General features: G+C 39.8%; 1 protein-coding gene across 4 annotated transcripts in view; it reads left to right on the top strand.

Moving 5' to 3' along the window:
* The window catches only part of daam1b (dishevelled associated activator of morphogenesis 1b), a 96,530-nt gene that overhangs the window by 66,236 nt on the left and 12,473 nt on the right, over positions 1-17,821 (top strand). For 3 of the 4 annotated variants that reach the window (XM_036581724.1, XM_036581723.1, XM_036581725.1), the window contains exons 4-19: positions 2,755-2,826; positions 3,577-3,671; positions 5,099-5,432; positions 5,558-5,668; positions 5,810-5,913; positions 6,037-6,103; positions 6,183-6,300; positions 6,433-6,571; positions 7,157-7,215; positions 7,385-7,572; positions 7,939-8,250; positions 8,504-8,611; positions 9,563-9,592; positions 9,830-9,927; positions 15,895-15,979; positions 16,314-16,420. In XM_036581724.1, coding sequence (XP_036437617.1) covers positions 2,755-2,826; positions 3,577-3,671; positions 5,099-5,432; positions 5,558-5,668; positions 5,810-5,913; positions 6,037-6,103; positions 6,183-6,300; positions 6,433-6,571; positions 7,157-7,215; positions 7,385-7,572; positions 7,939-8,250; positions 8,504-8,611; positions 9,563-9,592; positions 9,830-9,927; positions 15,895-15,979; positions 16,314-16,420 — 2,027 coding nt within the window. The remainder of the gene's footprint in view (positions 1-2,754; positions 2,827-3,576; positions 3,672-5,098; positions 5,433-5,557; positions 5,669-5,809; positions 5,914-6,036; positions 6,104-6,182; positions 6,301-6,432; positions 6,572-7,156; positions 7,216-7,384; positions 7,573-7,938; positions 8,251-8,503; positions 8,612-9,562; positions 9,593-9,829; positions 9,928-15,894; positions 15,980-16,313; positions 16,421-17,821) is intronic. The other variant, XM_036581727.1, reaches the window with a different exon arrangement.

The raw sequence follows: 17,821 nt of genomic DNA, 5'->3' as shown, positions 1-17,821 counted from the left end.
ATCTAGCCAAATATTTTGATCCCCTTTTTAAATCTGTAAAACCCCAAACCTCACATTTATTACACACATTAAGGGTCTAGTTTTGAAACACAGCTCTCATGGGAATAAGACTTGTGAGAAGCCTAGTAAAGGATGTCCTTGTTTTTGGAGGCCACATTAAGACCTCCCTGATTAAGTTTCAGTGGTGGGTGTGGAGTGGACAGGTTCAGAAGCAACTCAGGGCACTTTGGGCCTTTGGCTGATATCCCAGCATGCATCTTGTTCTCCATAATGTGCCCATCGGCTGGCTGGCAGGCAGTGTCCTACAGAGACCAAGTGAAGAGGGTGTGAAATGACTGAGTTGTCCCTTGCTGTGCCTGCAGGGCCCTCATAACCATGCCAGGCAGGATTCTCCCTCCAGCCTACTCAGAGACTGTGGCCGCATTTAAAAGCTAACTAAGCTGCCTGGCTGAGAGGGAGCTGGAGCCCTGTGCTCTCACAAATGTCTTTTATCTTCTCCTAGAAATAAGCAGTGTTTCTCACGCTCTGCTAGTCCCAGTACAGTTTAATTCTTCTCTCCCTAAGTATGGCATGCGGACTTCATGTTGGCTCTTCTTGCTTTACACTCCGCAGACTTCAAGAAAACAGCAAAGCTGATTTTGGTTGAGCCAAACTAAACACCTTATACAGTCTGTCTTATTGAGCCTGCAACTGTTCTGAGCAGCTCTTATACTACATACCCAAAAGTATCCAGACACCTCTTCTAATTAGTGAATTCAGCTATTTTATTGTGCACACAGTGTTGACACAGGTGTTTAACTGCACACATAGCTTGCATAGCATCCATAGAAGCACTGCCAACAGAACAGCAGGACAATCCCAAACATCCCGAGTCCCATTGGGGATGCTTCCCAGCATCGGGATGGTGGAGCAGTAGAACTGAATTCTCTGGACTGATGGAGCACCATCCAATGCCTTTGGGATGAGTTGAAGTGTAATTTGTGTCCTAACTGTCAGCTTCTCATCCAATATATCTGTCTCTCATTCTCACAACTAGAGCTTTCATCAGGCTTGAAATTTTTGCCCAAACTTGAATACAGCCTGAGAATTTTCAGTACAACATGAAGTGAATTATAGCATCATGTTTTGAGTCCTAAACTGAGCCTGAAAAAGTTCTGTCTGAACCTGGCCTGACCTGAAGCATATAATACATTTTTTTTGAACTGGTCAATCATCACCCAAAGTGCCAAGTAAAATATCATAAATTAGATCACAAATTAAAAAAAAAAACACACACACTGTCTAAGCTGCTTATCCTTCTGGGTCGCGTGGGGTGCTGGAGCCTATCCCAGCGGTCATTGGGCAGAAGGCAGGAAACACTCTGGACAGGTCGCCAGCCCATCGCAGGATGAGCTATCCAAAAGTTTTAATTCTGCTTTAAATAGTTTATTCCTCCTGCAGTGCTTTCTATTATGTCCCAAATGTTTGGAGAGTACCATGCATACTCATGTTGTGTGGTGCTGAAATAGCAGGATATTACCTTTCACATGTTTAATCCTCAAACTGTGCTTTCTTTACATAGAACATTTTAGATATAACATATTGGACAAGTAACAAATTAAACATCCTTTGGCAACACTCAGTTGTGCTCTCAGCTGTGAATCGATTCTCTGTGTTATTTATATAGGCCTCATCGACCTCTGTGTTAATTTCGGTCAGCAACGTAAGTGGGTAACTCTAGCATACCAGGTTAAAATATTTTAAGGTAATGAAAATAGGGAGGAAGAAAAATAGCAGTACGGAGAAAAACTAGAGCAGGGACACATACTTGGTAAAATCTTTTAAAATTAGGAAGTAGGCTGTGAGAACCAGTGTGTGAAATTTGAGTCCGACCTGAGCCCTGACGCATATATTTAAGAAATGACATCCAAACCCAACATGAGCAGTCGGCTCCCTTCAGGTTTGGGCAAAAATGTCAAGCTCTGGTCTCCTGGACAGTAAGGTTCTCTGAACAGAACTGCTTGCGGAACTATAGGCACTTACTGTTCTGCTCTACTTTATCACTGCTCTATTTCTGCTACAAACATTCTCAATGTGATGTATTGAGTCTACTTCCTTGTGTGTGAGAAAGATAATGTATGTGCATTCACATGGGAACATGCTTGTGCCTTGATGCACAATTTTCACTGAAATCTACTCTTTCTCCCCAGATACATCTCACTGATTAATGGTCATTCAAAAGAAAACAGTATGCAATGGTTGAGGTGACATGAGCAAGACTAGACTATTTTTCCACCATCAAGCACAATTGGGAGCGCTTGACCAGACTATTGCCAGACTTTTCATCTGTACTTACGCATCCCAGCTCACCAAACCATCTGTACGAATCTACTGGTTTGAGTCATTTTTCACTGCAGATTCTTACAAGCCCAATTCCCACCGTTCTTTCCAAATCACACTGTGTCATTCCGAATAACCTTTCCAAGCCAATACATTCCTACCCAGCTTATTTGAGTTGTTACTGCCTATTCCTCCATTCCCATAGTTATTGTCCTAGTATGTGCTCTTTTTCTTGACATGCAGACAGCCCCTTTTCCCATAGAGGCACTTATCAATGAGGTGGGGCCAAAATATGTATTGGAATTACCTTAATGTTCTCGTTTTGCTATATGCAGTGAACATATATTCAGCAAGTTCTCAAAGATGTGGCTCATATTACGATGTAAGTCATTTTGTTCATACCAACCTGGACTGTTTCTGCTTCTTTTTTTATAGGAACAAGAAGAGAATAAAGGTGCTACTAGCTGGCCAGAGTACTACATCGATCAGCTCAACTCAATGGCAGCAGTAAGTATGCTTAGTTTGCGTGGCAGCAGAATTGAAACCTATGGCTAGACCTGTGGTTTTCTGACTGCTCTGTATCCTGAGTGAAAAAAGAAATTATTGCAGTCGAATAATGAGATAAAATAATGTAATGTAATGCAAAATAGTGCCATCGATACAGACCTGAAAGGATCCCTGTCCCCAAGCTAATGAGTTCTTTTTAAACTTTGTCTTGCCATTTCAATCTCCTGGTTTTTGCCAAATTAAAATATGTCTCTCTATTCAAAAATACAATAAATCGCCTCAGAGATTGTCTCTGTTTGGTCAGATTAAAAATGGGGATTTGAGGCCACAGAAATGGGGGAAAAAAGCAGTGACTTAGCTGATAAGCATCTTGTTCCTTGCCAGTCATAATGTATTGGTCTCTGAAGCAGAGGCTTTGTTTTGAGTTATAGTTTCACTGTACAGTGTGGCTTGGCAGCTCAAGTGGGTCTTTTGGGAAAGGCCCAAGATGGTAAAGTGATACCATAGTGATATCTAAACCAGGGGAAATAAATCTCCAACAGGCCAGTCTTAGGCCTGGACAGAACCTGCCCTGCTGCACGTGCACATAAACTACAAGTTCTCAGTAGAGACTGTCACATTTTTAAATCAGTTTTTGTTTGTTGATTTAAAGGTTCTCAAAATCAGCCTTTAATCCTGTCTGAGTGTACAGGCAAATCAGTCAGTATGCTGTGGTCCCAGTCCAATAGCACATTCCCTTTTGATCAACAGAGGAAGACACTTCTGGCCTTGGAGAAGGAGGAAGAAGAGGAACGCAACAAGACCATAGAAAGCCTCAAAACTGCGCTGCGGACACAACCTATGAGGTTTGCCCACCTTAGCTTAGAAGACAATGACAGTTTTTATGTTACAGAAATTACGTTCAATCAATTTACATAGTACATCTGACGAGTGAATTATTAGGCTGGTCAGTGGCAGTCAATTAATTGCACTTTACTCTTGAATTCATATCTTTCATCACTTGTGACCTACAATCTCATTCTCCCTCCCTCTATTTTACACTATCATCATGGCAGATAGATCAGTTTGTGTTAGATAGAAGTTCTGGGAAGCTAACAAACCAAGATATGCACAGGACTGTGTACAAGTCAGAGAACATCCTTCATTTATTTAATTTCTAGTCAAAACAGCCATTATGTACAAGTTATTCATTTTTCAGTATGTATAGTTTAGGTATAAGAGAATGTTAGGAAGGTGAAAGTCAAAGGAAAATAAGGGGAAAAAGTTTCCAAAAAATTATTTAAAAATATAGAAAAAAATGAGACTCCTAACAACTGTGCAAGACCTAGTAGGCCACCAAAACAGTTCTCTATTACGTAAACAGCATGTACAGCTTTCATCTTCGAGAGAGAGGAGGAATTCAAGCTCCACTCTTGCGTCAGTTCTGAAAAAATCTTTATTTTTCATGATGCTGAAAACATAATAAACTTGTACTTGGTGGCTTTCTTGACTAGAAATTAAATAAATGAAGGGTAGTCTCTGATTTTGCATAGTACTGTATGAACTTTTGATGAAACACCTATGAATTTAAGGGTTAATTAACTATAGCTTAGAATGATCCCTGTATTAATATGAAAACTGGTATGTTTTTTTAATAAATTCTTCACTCAGTCATAAATAATAAGCATGCTAAGGTTCCTGACCTTTGTTGGCTTAAGCACACAGTTCCATACAGTCAGGCTGCTGGCTGCAGCTGCTTCAAGTTGACTTACATTAACGTTTGCTGATGTAATATGTCATTAAGTTTTCCATCCATTGAGTAGCACATGACTACCTCATTTTCTCATTAAACACACCCTCCCCTTTGGTCTGCTCTTTGGGGGCTGTTTGTCATTAAGCCTGTGACGAAAATGCAGTCCTGCATGCGTTTAATGGCTGGTTACTGCCCTGATCTTTTGACCTTGGGCTTTGAGCAACTCCATTAACCCCTGCCAGGGCTGCATCTAGTTACTCCACCCTGTTTTGTCCATAATAATATTTGTCTGCACTAGGAGTTGGTTGTCTTCTTATTAGTGAATCAGTCTGAAGGTGACGTCTGACTGGAATGTTAGAATCGGTTACAGTAAAATTCAGTAAACTGTGACAGGATATTCTGGAGAAACACTATCCATGTGCTCACTAGGAGTCGGAATAAACTTGACAGCACCTGATGGAGTTCAGAGAAAAGGGCATTCTAGTCTACTAACCGCTGATATAGCTGTCGACCAGAACCCTTGTATCCCCTGTGTCACAGGTTTGTTACTCGGTTCATTGACCTGGATGGTCTGACCTGCATCCTGAACTTCCTGAAGAGCATGGACTACGAGACTACAGAGTCTCAGATCCACACATCCCTCATAGGCTGCATCAAAGCGCTGATGAACAACTCTCAGGGCCGCGCTCATGTGCTCTCCCACCCCGAGAGCATCAACATCATCGCCCAGAGTCTGGCCACAGAGAACATCAAGACCAAAGTGGCTGTGTTGGAGATCATGGGAGCTGTGTGCTTGGTTCCGGGAGGCCACAAGAAAGTTCTAGAGGCTATGCTGCATTACCAGAAATTCGCTTGTGAACGAACACGATTTCAGGTGGGCCACAGAAAGTTTAAAACATCTGACATTTGATATTTGCTGCTTCTTAATCCGTCTGTACTTGTGAGTATTGTAACTGTCATGACTCCATGCTTACTTAACTGTGATACATCTTTGTGTAGATGCTTCTGAATGATCTGGATCGAAGTACGGGTCGGTACAGGGACGAGGTCAGCTTGAAGACGGCCATTATGTCCTTCATTAATGCTGTTCTGAGCCAGGGGGCTGGAGAGGTAAGCTCTCTAAAGCACTGCTGGTTTGTCTTTTGTTTTGGAAGAGATATTCAGATAAGTCCCTGAATGCCTGTCATTCTCCAGCAGATGTCACATACATTATACTTTTTGCTTATGTTCTGTATGTTTCTTCACCCACAGACCAGTCTCGAGTTCAGGGTACATTTGAGATACGAGTTCCTCATGTTGGGGATTCAGCCCATCATTGATAAACTCAGGTCACATGAAAACTCTACGTTAGACCGGTAAGTCTCATAAGTAATCTTCAAGTTTAAATCACTCATCATTATTGTTTTGGTTTATGCTAATAATGTACAGCGCTTCTGCTTTGTGGCCACACTCTCATGTGCTGTATCTTGTTTATTTAGGCACTTGGATTACTTTGAAATGCTAAGAAATGATGATGAGCTCACTGTATCAAGACGCTTTGAAAGTGTAAGTGGACATGGTGATCTGATGTACTTATTTTTGAAGTTTATTAGTTTATTTAATATTACTTTTGTCCCCTTTTCAGGTGCATGTAGACACTAAAAGTGCTTCGCAGGTGTTTGACCTCATACGTAAGAAGATGACCCACACAGATGCATACCCGCACTTTATGTCCATACTGCACCACTGCCTGCTTATGCCTCGTGAGTCTTTCTTTCTTGCTTTCAGTCAGGTTGCTAAGCTTTTTAAAGTTAATAAAGTAATATTCAGTTTGAAGTGAAATCATAACACTGATAAAAACATAAAATCAAGATAAAATATGTTCTCTGTTGCAGATAAGAGGAGTGGGAACACAGTGCAGTACTGGTTACTTCTTGACCGCATCGTCCAACAGATGGTCCTCCAGAATGACAAGGGTCATGACCCTGACGTCACCCCTTTGGAAAACTTCAATGTCAAGAATGTGGTTAGAATGTGAGTTTCAGAGATGCATTTTCTTGTCTTGGCATTATTGACTACAATTTGTATTATATTTTTACTATCCTTTTGTGTACCTACAATGTATCAAGTATTTCATTATCTCTAGTCGGGTTTCCCACCTGTAACCTGTGCTTGGGTGGTCCCCTAAGTATACTCACAGTCACCCAAGTATATTTTGTCCCATTTTAACAATTTACAAAATGTTTTATGTTGTATACATTATATATATATATCATATATATATATATATATATATATATCTTTTATATACTTCTATATATTTTTAAATAAATACATTTTATTTTAAGTAAAAAGAATACACAGATGAGTTTGGATTCCTGCATATAATAGAATACCATGACCTGCCCCCCCCAAGCCCCCAGCAATGCTCCCCCCTTAGTTTATTTCAGGCCATTGGGAAACACTGTTTAGTATTGCATTAGTTCATTGAAGAACATTTTAACTTCACTACAGTGCTGATGGGAATCACAATATTGCATTTATTCAAAAATGATGTATAATGAAAATTAATCTGGTCATCTAAGCCTTATTTTTTTTACCATTTTCAACTTTTTCCAGGCTTGTCAATGAAAACGAGGTCAAGCAGTGGAAGGAGCAGGCAGAGAAGATGCGTAAAGGTCCGTAGCTTGATAACAGTAAACTAGTTTTCCTTGTGTCTCTGCAAAAGAGCTTCTCTTTCCAAAGAGACAGAATACAGAAAACAGCTTTCCATGTTCAGACTTTGCTATGATGTGCGTTATAGAGAGAAATCCACTTATTTTATTATTGAACTCTTGACCATGACAGACCACCATGAGCTTCAGCAGAAGATGGAGAAGAAGGAGCGCGAGTGTGACGCCAAGACCCAGGAGAAAGAGGAAATGATGCAAACACTCAACAAGATGAAGGAGAAGCTTGAGAAGGAGACGGCAGAACATAGACTGGTCAAGCAACAAGTGTCGGAACTTGGTGCTCGCCTACATGAACTCAGCACGGTACACAGATGCTTCTTAAATGCTAGTCTACTGTTTATTTTGTGTCTAATTTATCTCATTTTTTAGAATAACCACACTGAACTAATTGTTGGAGATATGTAGAATATGTATGTAGACATGTAGGATATCTAGATATGTAGATCTGTTGAACAAATATGTAGAACAGTGCATGTAATCAAACTCCATAAAGCAGTCACAGTTATAAACTAATATTCAAATAAATGTGTCGCCAGATAACAGTTAACAACTTGAACATTTGTTGATGTAGCTGATGTAGCTATAGACCATTAAAATAGAGTGTGACCCATAATTCAAATGTATGTCCCTTCTTTGTGCTAATTAGGATTCAATTTCTCACGTTTACAGAGACAGGTAGCCAGTGTGCCTGGTGGTCCCCCCCTCATACCCGGACCTCCAGGTGGTCCTCTCTCTCCTCCACCTCCTCCCCCTCCTCCTGGGGGCATGATGCCTCCTCCTCCACCTCCTCCACCCTGTGGTGCTATGATGCCCCCACCTCCACCCCCTCCACCTGGCGGCCCTCCACCGCCCCTTGGTCGTCCACCTCTAGGTGGGCCTCCTCCTCCTCCTGGAGCCCCCGTAGGCCCAGCCCTCAAGAAGAAGAATATTCCTCAGCCTTCCAATCCACTCAAGTCCTTCAACTGGGCCAAGCTATCTGAGGTGAGTCTACATGAGGTTAAGGCAGCAGCCTGGGTCATCCTGATGCTCAACTACAGCATGAAATGCCAGTCTCTTTAAATGGACAGTTGTTCTGTTTACTGTAAAACTAGGGCTAGAAAGTATGTTGAATATTGACTTCATCCAACACACTGACTTTGGTTATAAAAGCTCTTGTTTAGTCATGATATGATCTGGTTTTGGTTGCTTTAGCAGCGGTGTGGGCGCTGTCGTAACCAGTTTTTCCTTTCCACAGAACAAGCTGGAAGGCACAGTGTGGGCTGAGGTGGATGACAGCAAAGTTTTCAAGATCTTAGACCTGACAGACATTGAGAAAACCTTCTCAGCATACCAGAGACAGCAGGTCACTAAAAAGAGAAATATCTCTTTCTTACCCCTTCTATCACTCTCATTCAAGACAAAATGACAAAGCATTTGCAGTCAGTCATGCATGAGGTTTATATGATTTTAATGCTTGAGCTGTATTTTCCTACGATGGCCCCTCAACCGAGAATTACAGAGCATGGTGTTTTAATTGCCATGATACGTTTATAATGGATAATAGCTGTGATGTCATAAGACAAAACAGATGGGTTCTTAATGAAAAACATACGCTGGCAGCCCATTTATATTGTGCTTACGTAAATTAATTGCAGTGTAATTGTCATGCAAAAGCTGTATATACATAGCAAGGAGACCAAGAACCTTTCTGATTTGTTATGGCCATTTCATTTGACCTTTTTTGATGCATTGTTGTATTCACCATGCTAATAAGCTATATTGTGCATTAGTTACTTTAACTGCCTAATAATTTATTCAGGAACTCACACTAGCATGCTTACTGATGAGTTACATTTGTACTAAGTTGCTCCGTCTCTCTAGGGCCATTTGGATAATTGTTTTAGAATTATAATACCATTACATTCATCATAGTTTATATTTTTTACTGTAATGGATGAGGAAGTAATTACATTTTAGTGCTGATATTATGAATTGGTACTTCAGGCTATTAAGTTTCAACAGATGGTCAAATAATTCCATCCACTGGAACTGGGAGTAAGCACTTTAGGTGCTAGTGAGGCATAGCCAAGATGATAAATATTTAACAGTAGTTATTCCTCAACACGCATGCACCTGCCAGTGCTTACAGTGACAAACTCCACCATGCATCTCTGCTTTCATGCACCCTCATTCTCACCATGCATTACCAGTCATCTCATCTTGAGCACTAGCCTGTTGTTTTGGCTGAATTCACCAAACAGCGCTCTCTCTCTAACGTGTGCTGCATCTTCCTTGCTTCTTGCCTGCATTTTAGGACTTCTTTATGGTCAATAACAGCAAACAGGTAAGAGTTACTGCAGAGAACTAAACTTATTTTGTTTGTCTGCTGCATTTTTCAAAGTGTTACTTGCTCAGTACTTGTTATCTAGCTAATACCACCGATTAATGTCCATTTCCCATCATTTAATATTCAGTAATATGCTCATTGTTCACAAAGTGTTTGAACAGTTTTGAAAACACTGTAAGCAACAAAATGCACAGGTGAATAATATTTCTGTCTTCTTAACCTCTTTAACCCCAGAAAGAGGCAGAGGACGACACTCTGAGCTCGAAAAAAGTCAAAGAGTTGTCCGTCATCGACGGCCGTCGGGCCCAGAACTGCAACATCCTGCTCTCACGGTGAGTGATGCTTTTAACCTTGGCTGTGAGTTTCACTGTCTGGCCTCCAGACGTGAAGTCATTTCCTGCACGTACGGCTCTGAACTCTGATGCTTGATTTGATAGTGTCCTCTTCAATGTTTCCAATGAAACACTTGCGTTGTTATTTCCTGTCAAAGAAATGCTCTGAATCGCCAGTTCCTTAATTAGTGTGAGGTGGTTTCCTTGAATTCTTTGTAGCGCAGTGTACCATGGGTCCTGCAAATTAACCAGAGCATTACCTCATCGTCAAGAAATCCCTAATTTATATTTTTCTCATCTCGTTCAAGCAGAGAAATCATTTTTCAGACTTGACAACATGTTGGTTTCTGCCAAGACTGATATTTGAGCAGTTGATGAGGGATAATGTTGGCTCGTTCTTTTCTCTCCCAGAGCGTCGCTTTTCTTGGTCCTCTTTGACCATTAGAAATACAAAGACGTCTCGCTTAATTGCAAACCGGAATATTGAATGTTTCATACAATTGCAAGTAAATTGTGTTTTAAAGTTTTTCTCTGAACATTTCACAGTTCATTAATAAGAGCACGCAGATTTCAATGCATGTTATTGAATTGATTGGTGTAGAAGAGTTTTTTCAGTCAACACTTTGCATTGTTGTTAACACAAATGGAAAGGTTTCACTTTTGTAGCAAATGTCTTTCTAAATACATATGTACCGTTATGACTTACAGTGTGATTACAGTCCGTCCAATAAGACTTGAAGCTTCATTCCTTGATTTCTCATTGAAATAGATGGGATATTTGGGTATTTAATTCATTCTCCTACTGCAGGTAGGTCTGTGCAAGGGTGTTGGCCTTTCTGCTTCTTTTGCTAGTATTTCAGATCAGGTTTATATTATTCAGTTTCAGTTTCCCTCCACACGTTTATGGGTTTACACAGGTGCAATTGGACTATGAAAATGAGCTGAAATCAAATGCCTGTTTCATCCATGTAAAGTTTAATACTTTTAGAGTTCTCTCACAGGGCATTTTACTTCTTGGCAAGCAATTGGGCTTCCACTAAAGGATCAAGGTGCTTGTGCTTATGCAAGTGTCTCTGTAAGAGTACTTGTCTGGGATTGCTGCCCACATTTACACTAAATTATGAATATCAGCGTAACTTGGAATAGCACTCTCAAAGATTTAATATGTTGCAGCCTTTCCAGCCTTCCACTGCCTTATTCCCTCTTCAGGCCAGGACTTCTGTTTGTCACTAAGAAGTTGATTGTGGTGTGAGAAACTAAACCCATGAAACTGTAACAGTTGGTCACGGCTGGTGAGCCAGGCCAGCCTCAGATTTATGAAGGCTCACTAATTGAATGTGGTTTGGCCTCATCTGCAAGCAAGAGATTTATTCTCAAGAGCGTCTTTAAATCTTTCTGACTCAAACAACATGAAACCAACCAAAATGGCACTTAGCATTTCTACTGATCCCTTTTTTTGAGGGGAGGGTGATTAATTTTTTTTCTCTGGGTGGAGAACTGGATTCCACAGCAAGGATGGATTTTAGACACATGGGAAGGACCGGCCATGGTTGGGCAGCAATTAGTCAACTGGCTGAAGTGGTTGAAAGGAGATTGGGGTGTATTAGTTTGTCTTTATGAGTAGTTTTTAAAATAAACATACCACATATTACCAAAGGGGTAGCTAATGAAGAGGGAGGTGTGTAGTATGGCAGTGGTTTCTTTATAAGCAATGAGGATTTATTAAATATGGAGTTGTATGAGAAATCTCCATGCATGGGTATGGCCCTCGCTGTTGACTTTCAGGGAACAGCTTCCGGCCTGAGCCACGAATAATGGGTTTTATACCCAAAGGAATGTTTTGTTACACATTCAGTGTCTCAATTTCTGTATGTAGCATTCAAGGCAGATGGGGCAATATGACGGTATGTGGTATATTGTTGTCCTGATGAATTCCATCATGATAAGCTTTTCGGAGCTTATTGTGGTTATTGTTAGTGTTGCCACAACACTGAAAAATTGCATGTTTCATTAATATAAAGGTTTAGAAGAGGCTCCTGGGTAACAAAACTGTCTATGGCTTCATTTTATTGTCAAGTAGACATGACCCCGTTCAATAGAAAATGCTAGAGTCTTTAAGAAGTTTGAACATGATAGTCTACTTTTAGATGCTCATGTAAAGCGAAGTGCTTCAGTTTAAAGTAGCAAATTTTAAAGGACGCATTATCCACTTTGTCCACTTATGACGTTTGTGTGGGTTTGTATACCAAAAGTGGTCATATTAATTTTTACATGACCGTTTTCTAACCTTTCTTTATCCCTTAGTATAAAACTGGTAGTTGTTGTTGTGCGTTTAAGACTGATTTATGTATATAACCTTTGTTCTGATTGGCCCCCTTATTGTGCCTGCACTGAAAAACTTTGTATAACTTTGTTGTGAATGGGTGGGAATAAATGGCTGTAGACTGTATAGAGAGATGCATGACCTCACAAAAACAATGAAATTAAAATAGGCTTTTTTTCCCCCACATATGTAGTGGGGAGTTAATGGTATATTTTGAAACCTTAGCAATGTTTAAACATTACATCTGTTTATTAAAAATAAAGAGGTAAATTTGTTTTTCCATGATGTGGGCCCTTTAAAGCCTAGTAGATTTTAATAAAGAAATAGCAGATCGGTATCAGCTGATACTTAAGGTTTCAATATTGGTATCAGGAGCAAAAAAGCGGCATTGTGCCGTCTCTTGTCAGCAGATTGCGAGTGAGAATCCTAGGTTATTAAGCAAGAAATTTAAATAATATTCATATAATTATGGCACCGCTGATGCAGTTCCAACTTATCAAGCCTTAGAAAAATGACATCTTGATATGTATTGTTTATAGTGAAAGTGCCTCTCCTAAAATCCGAATCTGCGTTCAGTTGTGTGTTAGTGGATGTGTTTCTTTAAGTAAATGATCTAGTGGCTTCTGCAAGCTCTGTGAATCATGGTGTGTGGTCTGCTGTTCTTTGCTCTCCACTAACAGCCTGTAATGAGTCTCTAAAACCATAGAGTGGGGTGCAGTCCACTGTATGACCACAGCAGAGATCACGTATTCTGACAGACGCAGAGGATTGATTTGGCGCTGCATGTACAAAAATACGAGTAATGCAAATTGCGCTTAGTGGTTAAAAGATTTCACTTTTTTTTTTAATCACACGAATATCTTGCCTCATCTAAACACACAGAAACACATCCGAAACTGTGATTGGTCAAGAAGCTCACAGCCAGTGTTTCACCTATCATTAGCAGGTACAGTATAGCAAGTACACATGTACAGAGTAGTCACTGTATTTAAAAAAATAAATAAATAAAATAAAATGCAGTGATACTGTTCTGGCCCCACCCATTTGGTGTCCCAACATTTGCATAACAACAATGGTAGCTTTGAAGAGATTACCTCCCGTCCTAAAAAGATCTAGGGGAAACACTGTCACAGCACACAGTAAAAACATCGTGATTGGTTTGAGGGCTCATTTTCATATTGCAGCTTTTTGCCATTTCAGTACTGCAAAAGTCAGCATCACAGTGACCATTAACAACTGATATACTGTACAGCCAGTATATCAGCATTGCCCATTTAAAAGACTTACTAAAGTGAATGTATCATTCTGGCACCACAGGAAGAGGAACTGTGCTGTTATTGGAAGCGCTGAGTTATTAGGAAAGTGTGTGTAAGCCCGTAGATTGCTGATTAGGTCTCCATTACTGGGTGTTAATGTATCAATCAAAGTGTGAAGGAAATGAGCATGAAGTAGCCTATATTGATAACACTGTTTTATGCCATGAGGATTTGTCTATGCAGCCAGTTCACTATTATGACAAGATTTTATGAAAACTTTGCTTTAGAAGCTTAAAGTGCCTCTGTTTCCTCTACTTTCCTCTTATCATCAAATATAGGCTAGACGCATTTAGATTAGTTAATACTCCAGCATAGCAGTAGTCAATATCTTATGCATGGAACGGAGCCAAGATCAGCATGATGTCACTGGAAAAGCCCCAGTACTTTGCTGTTTCGTAAATGAAATTCAAAGTCAGGCGTAAGTAAGTGCTCTCAAGGTTTGAAGCACTGTCTGGCATCAGCGTGTAGTGTAGTGTAGTGAAAGAGCTCTGGCCGTGTTTCACGTCCTGTCTGTGATTCCCAGCCTTCCTCTCGCTCTCTGTGTCTGGCAGAGGAACTGAGGGAGCTCTCCACTGCAGATCTCAGGCCTGTTAAACACCTGTTCTGCTTGGCGCTCTCCCACGCCTGGCTAACCCTCTAACAGGAGCACTCCTCACACTGACTACGAGCAGCGTGTAGTCTAGGAAGCCTGGCCATGCTAACACTGTTGTGATGGTTTGATTTCCTCAGTAAGGGAGCTGTGAAAGCTTTTACTTACATAGGTCATCACACCTTCCTTTAGAAACACTAATCATTTAACTTGAATAAGAAATAAAAGGCACTTGAGCGACAAGCAAGGTTAATGTGACTAACAAACAATGAAAGCTTACACCCCAATTATTAGTAGACTGCATGACTGCATAACTGCATGGCTGCTGCTACTGCTTTTAGCTATGCAACATTTTCATAGATAACAGTATGTGATGCAGAGTCAGAAACCACTTAAGCAAGTCTGTTTGCTGTTACTTAAGAACTAGAGGCTAATGTGGCACGCAAATAACCAGTAAGAGTCCTTGGGCAAGATTCCTAACGCTACATTTGCTTACTTTTGTAGCTGAATTTTTTTGTAAGTCATGCTAGATAAAAGCATCTGCCAATTGAATAAATGTAAATGTATACCCATAGCAATAGACTTGCTTATGTGGTTCTTCACACCGTATGGCATACTGTTGCACATAAAGATGGACAAAAATATGAGGGTCATTCTACAGAAACGTCCACATTTCTATCTATCCATAGGTGTCACTGGTGTTACTGATCCTCATTGATGTTACACATAAGAAAGGTAACACCAGAGGCAGTAACATCCGTGACATTTGTAATGAAAAATGCATTTTACAAAATGGCGGCTACAGAGCATCAAACCACATGTTGTCAGTCATGGAATATCCACTAAAATATGTAGTTTAATCCATTTGTATTCTATTTTTTCACAATTACCTAAGAATAAAGTAGGTCACTTCTGTGGAAGAAGTGGAATTCTAGATAATTGATTTAAAAATGAATATTGCTAAATTGATGGCTCAAGAAGGTGTAATTGTTAAAATAACGTATTGTTTTATTTTAAAATGTAAATAAATTGTAACCCTAACATGTTTGTCAAGTGTAATATATCTGTAAATGCTAGGGACACAAAAATGGACCTTTCTGTAGAATGACCCATGAACAGATTCCAAGTGTTCTCCATTTTTACAGATGGCAGCATGTCATGCAGTGTCACAAACTAAGCAAGCAAACTTAAAACACCAAACAAGACTTGGTTTGACTACATTCGAGATAAGGACGAAATTGTGTAAATTTTCCGACTGTCGCTTCAGCCATTTGCCATTTGTACAGTGCATTTACTGCGTGGGTTTAAGAAGCTCCATCCAACTGTTGAGGTTGACTGAGATATCTAGGTAAGATCGAATGCAGGACAAAAAATATTAAACCAAAATTATGTGCAATCATACTTCATTTATAAGAGAAACTTAACTGTGGGCAACTTGCTGTGTTTGATTGAGCTGTAAATCAAAGTTGCGGTTGGAACAAATGGAAAAAAGAGCCACAAGTGTGACACACCTGATGAAAAACATGCACCAGCTCATTGTTGCTCTATGCCAGTGGGCCAAGTGTTGGTTTTGGACCACAAAAGAGCAGGATTTCCTGTAGGTTTGAGTGGTCTAGTGTTAGCTTGGTAGCATTTGTAAAATGCCTAAATACATGGCCATTTCCTTGGGTTTAATTTCTGCCAGCTATCTGTGATTTATTCTTGTTTGTCTGGTTTCTGTTTCCTGTTGTTGTATCCAGGTTGAAACTCTCCAATGAGGAAATGAAGAGGGCTATCCTGACTATGGATGAACAGGAAGATCTGCCTAAGGATATGCTGGAGCAGGTTAGTAGCCTGAAGGGGAAAATATATATATATATATATATATATATATATATATATATATATATAATATAAAAAATCATTCAAATCAGGCTTTTACACCATTCTGGGACCTTCTAGGAAGTATTGATTCAGACTACTTTAGTAATACAAAAGACACAGAGCGTTACATATGTTTGTAATTTACTGTGGAAATCAACTCCTAGGGCTGACAAATCTCAGAATAAAGACGTTTCTTTTTCTAGTGGCTTGCACATTTGGGAAACAGTAAATAATACTGGGAGGGTGTAGTGTCTGTGGTGGTTTTTGCTCATTGTGGAGGCCTCCTGTTCTGCAGATGCTGAAGTTTATCCCGGAGAAGAGTGACGTTGATCTGCTGGAAGAGCACAAACATGAACTGGACCGCATGGCCAAGGCAGACCGCTTCCTCTACGAGATGAGCAGGTAAGGATTCAAACACAAGCTCATATCAAGCACTGCTGTTCGACTCCTGTCTTGCAAAGTCAACACATAAGATACTGCTGTCCATTCCTGCTTCAACCCATGACTGATGATTAACTGAAGAGCTGATTTATAAGAGGAAACATTATACAGCACTCTGGCCTCTTGCTTTGGATTGTAGTTAGGGATGCTGATATATGGAGTAATTTTAAATCAAACCATGTGACCCAAACATCAATGATGAAGAATTAACCCCTTACATTGCAAGGGCTTTAGTTTCAGAGTAATTACGGAAAAAAATATAGTAGTATTATCTTAAGATTAAGAAATGAAGTAATGAATAATAATTCTCCCATTTAAAGGGTTCAGATTATTATGATAATACATACAGTACATTCTGTCTGTATTATCGTGTTAGAGTAGAGGTTCTGTTGCTTTTCACATTAATTTCTTCATACCAGACGACTTCGGTCTAGGTTATGTTCCTTTATTTACGGAGCCCCACTGGTGACATCCTGTCTAAATAAAAATAATACGTGACCACGACTTAGTGAGGCGTGGGAAGAAGATCCTAATGCGTGGCCACGACTTAGTAAGGCATGCCACGACTTAATTATCTCATTCCCACGCCTTACTAAGTTGTGGCCACGCATTAGGATAACGTTCCCACGCGTTAATGAGGGGTGGCCACGCATTATTTTTATTTATATGGGATGTCACCAGCAGGGCTCCGTATTTATTAGAGGTATTGGGTTGTAACCTCAACCTAAATGACTAATCACTTCTCTCAAACTGGTATGGGGTTGGTATCTCATTACTTATTACTAATATACTATGTTTCTCTCTAAAAGCAAAACAAATCTTTAGAACTGGAAAGTAGTCAACACAATTATGTTTCAAATTATGGATTGATGATGATATTTGAAAATTAAAAAATATCTGCACTAAATCTTTAGGAATTTAATATAAAGCTTGCAGAGCTTTTCCTGAAGGATAATTGAGTCTGTCCTGGGTAGGTGAGTTTGGGTCTTACTCTCTTCAGCAGACAGTTTCAGAGTTCAAAGGCTTCAACAGATTACTCGTGTAGTTTACAGAGGTGGAAATTAGTTGCCCACAACTCTTTGCAGCGGTCATATTCACAATCAAAGCTGTGCAGTCAGCTGTTGCAGGTAGCGTATGCATGCCCAAATTAAATATATAAGAGCAGGTACAGACAAAATGTATGTTTTTAAATGCATTGCACTGTAATTAACATTGTTTTCAGATGAGTAATGCAAGTAACAACATTCTTGAGTTAACTGTTCTGTTAACTGTTCTTTACTTCTCAAGAAGTAAATGTAATGTGTTACTTTGGAAAAGTTAGAATTCTGTGTAATGTGTTGCTCCAAACACCGTTTATTAGTA

Source organism: Colossoma macropomum, unplaced genomic scaffold (assembly GCF_904425465.1).
Source record: "Colossoma macropomum unplaced genomic scaffold, Colossoma_macropomum, whole genome shotgun sequence".
NCBI lineage: Eukaryota > Metazoa > Chordata > Actinopteri > Characiformes > Serrasalmidae > Colossoma > Colossoma macropomum.
The sequence above is the reverse complement of the archived record's forward strand: the minus strand, read 5'-3'. Positions and strand labels throughout refer to the sequence as shown.